The 7,386-nt window shown below is 41.4% G+C and overlaps 2 protein-coding genes across 2 annotated transcripts; one reads left to right on the top strand and one right to left on the bottom strand.

Moving 5' to 3' along the window:
• The first annotated feature begins 638 nt into the window (after positions 1-638).
• On the top strand, positions 639-3,693 carry LOC113705287 (BTB/POZ domain-containing protein At1g63850-like). Its single transcript, XM_027227091.2, has 2 exons — positions 639-2,087; positions 2,649-3,693. The coding sequence occupies exons 1-2, from the start codon at positions 1,086-1,088 to the stop codon at positions 3,588-3,590; spliced, it is 1,944 nt and encodes a 647-aa protein (XP_027082892.2). The 5' UTR covers positions 639-1,085; the 3' UTR covers positions 3,591-3,693.
• An 861-nt stretch (positions 3,694-4,554) lies between these two features.
• LOC113706530 (phosphoglycerate mutase-like protein AT74H) lies at positions 4,555-6,733 on the bottom strand. Its single transcript, XM_027228451.2, has 5 exons — positions 6,029-6,733; positions 5,739-5,858; positions 5,282-5,495; positions 4,972-5,052; positions 4,555-4,858 (listed from the first exon to the last, which is right to left on the bottom strand). The coding sequence occupies exons 1-5, from the start codon at positions 6,540-6,542 to the stop codon at positions 4,765-4,767; spliced, it is 1,023 nt and encodes a 340-aa protein (XP_027084252.2). The 5' UTR covers positions 6,543-6,733; the 3' UTR covers positions 4,555-4,764.
• Between the last annotated feature and the right edge of the window lie 653 nt (positions 6,734-7,386).

Raw genomic sequence — 7,386 nt, forward strand, 5'->3', positions numbered from 1 at the left:
TAATGATCAATATCAATACTACAAATGATGGTGGACAATGGCCACTCCAATTTTTTTTTTTTGGTAAATAAAGATGCATTAAAGTGAAAGCCAAGTCTACAAAGTGGAAGTTAAAGTACTCCATTTATCTGTACTGCTGCTGTGCAGAAACATCATCATACATACATGTATATGGATTTCACCACTAACATTGCCCATTTCTTAATTCAAGATGTCTGTGTTTTTTTTTTTTTTTTTTTTGTGGGATTTCGTTTTGTCCAATCAATTTGTCCCCCTTGGACTATCAAGCATATAACAGCACAATCCTCCTCCTCATAATGATACAAACTGAGGATACTCGATCATATTACCGTGCCTGTGTGTGTCTGTCTAGTTTAAAACCAAGGCTCTACGGGAAGACACCACACAACTGGCTCAGGTTTGATATTATTATTGTAAGTTTGTAACGAGCAGGACAGCATCGGAAATCAATTCACCAAGCACGATGATCAAAAAAGAAACCGAAAAAACTTTGGGGCCTTAGTGGGGTTTAGTCCTTGGGTTGGGTGGGGACTTTTGTCCTTCCCCCAACACCACCCCACAAACAAACCCCACCATTCCATCCGTCTATTAGTAGGGTATTACTTCATCCACAATAGAAACGAAAACAAAAACCTCTCCAAACCAGCTTCCCAGTTCCGACCACCGCCACCACCAACGACAAATTCCCGCATCTCTTTCCCGTTTTCCCACTCGATGATGGTCCATTCCATTGGATCCAAGTAGCTTTCCTCTCCTCTCTTCTCATCTCTTCATTTTGGTTCTTTCTCTGCCAAAATTATAAAGCGTGGCCAGTAAAACCAAGTGCCTGCATATCTTTTCCCTTTCTCCATTAAATGCTCACTTCAGCCCTCTCTCTTCTGTCTTTCGTGTCCTTTACCTGAACTCACCTCAATTTTTCTGTCTCGTCTGCACCGCCACTCTTAACTCATTCTCTCCCTCTCCCTCTCTCTCTCACAGACACGGACAAAACACACACACACTAACATCTCTCTGCCTCTGTAGTCTGTAGTACTTTACTATAACCCACGGGTGTACGCTTCTATATGGCAGCTACCACTACCCAACTCAAATTCCAGACCCAACCCATTAAACCAAAACGACGCCGTTGCCGCGAGACAACTATTACCACCTCCACTTCCACTCCCGCCGCCGCCGCCACGTCGGACCACTCTTCCACTTCATATTTAGCCGACAATAACCACCAAAGCCGAAAACTTGACACCCCAACAGTTGTCTCGCCTGATAATTCCTGGTGCTGCCCTGCCGTCTCTAAACCCCCTGCGCCACCTTCACCTCCTCCAGCACTCCCCTCCGCCGCTAGCTCTTCACCATCCCATTCCCCATTACCACCCTTCTCACCTTCAAATCTCAAAGTTCCGTACTCACCCACTACAATCCCCCACCTGATGGACTCCTTCACCACCACTACCACCCTCCTCCACGGCGGTGGCGGCGCGGTGTCCCACGACACATTTCCGTCATCTTTCAGTAAATTTAACTCCGCTCTCACCGCCGGGCTTCTCAACCCAATGTCACCTCCCCCGCCCGGCGATAAAACCCGTTCAAGCCCGACCCTTTTCGAAATGATGGCCAGCGAACCCGATTGCCACCCCAGAACTGCCGCCGCCGGAACGACAACCCACCAGGTTTCAAACGGCGTAATTTCAACCCTAAATCAGAAGCCTTTGGACAGACAAGCGTTAATGCTGCAGCGCCTGAACGATCTCTTATCTTGCCGGAGTCCCGGAAACCAGTTCAATGACTCGGCTTCTGCCGACGTCAAGCTGACTTTGAGCTCCAAAGATGGGTTACATGTTTCAATGAGTGTTCATAGGCAGATCCTTGTGTCGAACAGCAGATTTTTCGCGGAGAAATTGTCAGAGAAATGGGTTAGGCAGCAGAGGAATGCGGGCCCCTGCATTGTGGAGATTGCTGACTGTGATGATATTGAGGTTTATATTGAGACTCTCAAGTTAATGTATTGCAAAGATTTGAGGAAAAAGCTTATGAAGGAGGATGTTTGCAGAGTTCTTGGAATCTTAAAGGTAATGTTATCACGGCTTATGAATTTTTGTATATCTGATTAATCGGTTGTTAATTAATTATATTTTGCTGGTCTCGGATTCTCGGAATGAAAGGTTTAAAGGTGACGTTTTAGCTTATGATTTGACAGATTATATCGCTCTCCGTACTGCTTTCTAAATTAGATTTATGCTTGAGAGTTGAATAGTGGAATAGGAGTTCTGTAGGCCAAGCTAGAGCATTGACGCACTATGCTAAGTTTGAAACTCGGAATGCAGAAATTGTAATAAAATCGCAGCAAGTGTCTAAAATTTAAGGGAGATGCATATTCAAATTTAAGTCATTTCCTGTTATTTAGGGATTAATTTCAATGCCAAGTCAGATTCTGAGTTTGAACTCAAAAAATCATTTTTGTTAGCATATACTAGTAACTTATAAACTGTGGTTGGCTAATCATTTTCCTGAAGCTACAGTCTATGTGTAGTTTGGATGAATGGACTGAATCAATAAGAAATTTATTGCTAAATCAAAGGGATTTATTGGAGATTGGGTGTTGGAATTTTGTTGATAGTTTGGTAATGTAGGTTTCAGCTGCCATTGGATTTGATGCGGGGGTTTTATCATCTTTGGAGTTCTTAGAGGCTGCTCCATGGGCTGAGGATGAGGAAGAGAAGGTGGCTACACTGTTATCAGAGCTGCGTCTTGAGGGGGTTGGAGCAGGGGATGTTTTGAAGAGGGTGTCTCTTGATGTTACAGCGGGCATGGAAGATGGGACTGATAATGAAGAAGTTCTTCTGAAGCTACTACATGTAGTTCTAGAAGGGAAGGATGAGAAAGCCAGGAGAGAGATGAAAGGCTTAGTGTCCAAAATGCTACATGAGAATACTGCTCAGAATGATCTGAGGAAGGAATCTCTGTACTCAGCTTGTGATGGATGTTTGCAATCGCTTCGCCACTATTTTCTAAAGGTATCAGAGGGAAACTTGGAGGACGTGTCTCAGATTGCACGGCAGGCTGATAACTTACACTGGGTTTTGGACATATTGATCGATAGACAGATTGCTGAAGATTTTTTGAAGACCTGGGCATGTCAATCTGAATTATCTGAAGCACATTCAAAAGTTCCAGCTATTCATCGCTACGAGGTTAGTAGAGTTACGGCTAGGCTGTTTGTTGGGATTGGGAAGGGGCAACTACTTGCCTCCAAGGATGCCAGGTGCCTGCTTTTGCAAACATGGTTAGTTCCATTTTATGAGGATTTTGGTTGGATGAGGAGGGCGTCGAAAGGCTTAGACCGGCACCTAATTGAAGATGGCCTTTGTAACACCATTTTAACTCTGCCTATGGCTTGGCAGCAGGAAATACTGATGTCTTGGTTTGATCGATTTTTGAATTCTGGAGATGATTGTCCAAATATCCAGAGAGGATTTGAAGTTTGGTGGAGGAGAGCATTTTGGAGGCGAAGTGGTGAACCAGAGCGGCCTCACCAGATGCGAATTACAAATGGAATAGTTGAAAACTCTTGAAAATTGGCATATTCTTTGAAGCTAGGGGTCTACGTCCCTCACTTCTTGTCTCCTGTTATCTTCTTATCACTATTTTGCTGCTATAACGATCCTCCTTCTTTCATTTTTGTTGCGAGTGCGGTGTTCAAATGGGCGATATATATTATATTTTTCTGTACAAAAGGTGATGCGTCTAATGTGATGGGGCTATTCTGGATGAGTCTGAGTTCGAGTTATAGTTCTGGTGACAACATCCACGTTGTATTTGATTGACAAGAATGATACACAATGGTGTTTAACAATCTACTCAATTTGGAGTCAGATTTTCCTTTTGCATCCAGATTGTTTCCTCTCCCGAGTTGTTCTAGATTACAAAACATTCCCGTCCTGAATTCTCTTAATGTAAATTGATGAGAGCTGTTGACTGATAATCACTATAAACTAGAACTCTTAAGGTCAATATTGGAAATATGCTGGCCTTTTGATACATTTGAGCTTCAAATATCTTTGCACCGTTTTCAGCGGTGGCAAGAACCAAGACAAGGCCAACGTGCCTTGGAACGGTGGGAATGTGGAGCCATGAAAGGACGTAGTCAGCGGCTGTACAACCTAGAACTAGAAGTAGATGCGGGATGTTCGCCAGGGCACTGAAATATTAACGATTCAGCATTTTCTCAATTGTCTAGGCCTCTAGGGATCATCCGGTATTCCTTAACTAGGAAATCTGACAAGGAGGCACCAAATATAGTTTAACCCAAATAGGGAAATAAATTAAGATTAATCTTTCATACAGTATATTTTCACTATTAGATGCATGACACATAATCTGAATTTGGATTTGAAACTCAAATATTGTATATGTATCATATATTCAACCGTGACAATGTATACACCGTCAGTATATATAAGATTTACTCAACAAATTAAGATGAAAAAAACAAACTTCAAGCGTAATAGCATGAGTCACTGGATAGGATCATTAGGGTGGCGGAAAGACAGCACAGTTGAATTAGTATGTTATTATGATATTTTTCTTCTTCTATGATACATTGGAGGGGCAATAACTAGGCCGATACATGCGTTGCAGAGGAGGGAATAGTCTAACGAAAGCCATGGTTATCCTGAGAAAGAGTTAAATTGCAGTTGATTCAACCCTTGCCCTGATCCATGACTGTTTTTCTCTGTCTTGGCTGAGTTACTTTCTACTGTCATCATCAAAGTGAGTGAAGTAAGATGGTCCGGTAATCAAACAATCATAATTCAGCTCACCAGGCTTGGCTATTGTTTGCCTTCATTGGAAAAAGCAATAATCAATTATCAGCCAACGGCAGGGATAACAAAATTTGTAAACTTCTGACAGAAAAGCATCGTATTGGCAATAGTACTGCTGCGTATTATTTACCATTCTTGGTCAATCAGCATTTCTTCTGTCAATCCAAACTTCTTTAGCTCTTCTTTGCTGTGATGCACTAACAAGCTGTACCTGCAGAGTTGGCGTGTTAAAAGCTTTGAGTTGCTAGCAGGTTCATCCTCTTGTGATTTGAAGACTTTTACCCTATTGGAAATGACTAACTAGCATTAAACAGGGCCGTGGATTATAGTTTGTGGCAGGAGTAGACATTTGCACCTCTATCGGTAAATAGTTTCATCAACCTGGGATTTTGAGATCAGGCTGTCTGATCAATGTACAACAGAAACTTTTCAAGGATTACCTTCCGCCATAACCTCTTTCCATGACAACCATTTTTCCATTGCCAAAGTTATGTAGTCCTTCAAATTGCTCCACAGTCCATTTGTACCACCTCATTAAGAACACCCGCAGCGTAAGGCCATGAGAAACCAATACCAAGTTCATGTTTGGGCTTTGTTTACCAGGTGGTTGAAAACGTCCGATGTCAATATCAGTTCTAAGTGTTTCCCTGAACCCTGCAGCGTAACAATTTCCATGTCTATTTACTTTTCTTGAAAAGCTAACATAGATTAGCTATTCGATTGGACTGGGAGCATCAAAGTGTCAAGTCCAAGTCTTTAGGGCCTAGATCACTTGAGGGCAGTGATCCTCTTCAATTTTCATTAGTACGTACGAGTTACTAGTTCTATTTCGTTTGTGTTCTTTACTTCTGCTATCCTGAAAAGGGAAAAAATTCATACATGTAAAGGATCCAGTACCTGTTATTCTATCATAAACATCTGCTGCTGATTCCCCATTGGGAAATCTATAGAAGAAACGACCATAGCGAGCTCTAATAGCTTTCTCAATCTTCATCTGTTCTTCGTTTTGAAAGTTTCCTAGCAAAAGAACGTAGAAAAAGAATTAAATTTAGATAAATCATCATACGCTGGTAACTTGTTGCCCTAGGTGTCAAACAATGGCAATATGCTAGAGGGGAAAAACAGGGATGGAGTGCTAATCGAAGTGTTAAACAGACGAGCATCATAATGTACAATTTGAGGAGTACCAAAATCTTGCTCTCTTAAACGGGGCTCTTCTCTGACACCAGCAATTCTGGAACGTTCAAATGCCTTGGCCAAATTACGCAGCGTTTCGAGTCCTCTCCTGTATGGTGATACATAGAAATAAACTTTCCAATCCTCTGCTCCATCTTCCTCAATCATTTTCCTTATTTTCCTCCCACGTTCTTCAGCCTCAGCAACTCCTTGTTCTGTTAGGCCAACTTTGGGGTCAGCAACTCTAGTATAAACGGCTTCATCCACATTTCCTTCACTTTGACCGTGTCTGACGAGAATGATTCTCCGTGGCCTTGGAGGCTTCTTGAATGCTGCCGGATTTAGGAGGAGGTTCTTTTCAGGAAAACTTGCTGAACCATTGTCTTCATGAGGTCTAATGTTCAATCTTGCAGTGTCATCACAACATCTGATGATGGAATTTGAAGTGGTGTAAACATTTTGGTGGAAAAGTTGGGATCGGAAAGAGAAACTGGGCGGGGCTATTGTTGAAGAAAGGCCGCTCATTGCTTTACTTTTGGATTTTGCAGAGACAAATGAATGTTAATGAAATGAATCATCTCCTGCCATATCCAGGATCCTGAAAGGTTCCTACTCATTTGCTGCGAAAATAGTAAAAGAAACAGGCATCTGGAAATTGACCACGCGAAGCTGTCTAATCTTGAAACAGTAATGAATTAGAATACGACCACGACTCCCACGGATGTAAATTTTACCAGGCCCCTTTCTTATCCTTTTGGGAATATTCCGCGCAGCCCTTCTGCAGCTCCCCGTGGTTGCGCGGACGTAAATTATCGGGGGTATCCCAACAGTAGATTATTGGGGATAATTTTTTGGAAAAAAAATATTATAAAATATTTTTAATTTTTTATGTGATGTGTATCAAATAAAAATGTGCTTTAAAAAATATATTGACGCTGTAAGTAAATAAATTTTTAAAAATAAACAATATCCAAATACAGTTCTCTTTTGTGTTGTTGTATGGTAGTCATATTTAAGATATATGGCCCTTATTTTGTTGGTCCTGTAGAGACTAGGGGTGCAAGTGAGCCGCAGCACTCCTAAGTAGCTTTAATTGTTAGAGTAGCAAATTGATATTCCAACTAAAGAAAAAAAAAACTTGGCTTTAATTATTAGAGCAGTAAATTGAGTCGACCTCGAATTTAAAATGGCATGCTGGAAGTACTCATGAGCCTAGTTAACTATCTTTTATTATTTAATTTTTGGTTTTTAAGTGTTTTGGCTTTTAGTAATGACTATTGGTTCACTAAAAAATTGTGGCTATATATTTTTTAATTAAATTTAATGCAGAAGGCTTGATTGAGGTCAAAATCGAGAGCGAGTACGCGAG

Source organism: Coffea arabica, chromosome 8c, assembly GCF_036785885.1.
Source record: "Coffea arabica cultivar ET-39 chromosome 8c, Coffea Arabica ET-39 HiFi, whole genome shotgun sequence".
Classification (NCBI taxonomy): domain Eukaryota; kingdom Viridiplantae; phylum Streptophyta; class Magnoliopsida; order Gentianales; family Rubiaceae; genus Coffea; species Coffea arabica.

Excerpts from the sequence above, each read along its gene's own strand:
- LOC113705287 (XM_027227091.2), top strand. The coding sequence starts at position 1,086 with ATGGCAGCTACCACTACCCAACTCAAATTCCAGACCCAACCCATTAAA. Across the intron at positions 2,088-2,648 it reads GAGTTCTTGGAATCTTAAAG|GTTTCAGCTGCCATTGGATT; the intron begins GTAATGTTATCA and ends TTGGTAATGTAG.
- LOC113706530 (XM_027228451.2), bottom strand. The coding sequence starts at position 6,542 with ATGAGCGGCCTTTCTTCAACAATAGCCCCGCCCAGTTTCTCTTTCCGA. Across the intron at positions 5,496-5,738 it reads TGTTTATGATAGAATAACAG|GGTTCAGGGAAACACTTAGA; the intron begins GTACTGGATCCT and ends GTTACGCTGCAG. Across the intron at positions 5,053-5,281 it reads GAAAGAGGTTATGGCGGAAG|GTACAGCTTGTTAGTGCATC; the intron begins GTAATCCTTGAA and ends CCAACTCTGCAG.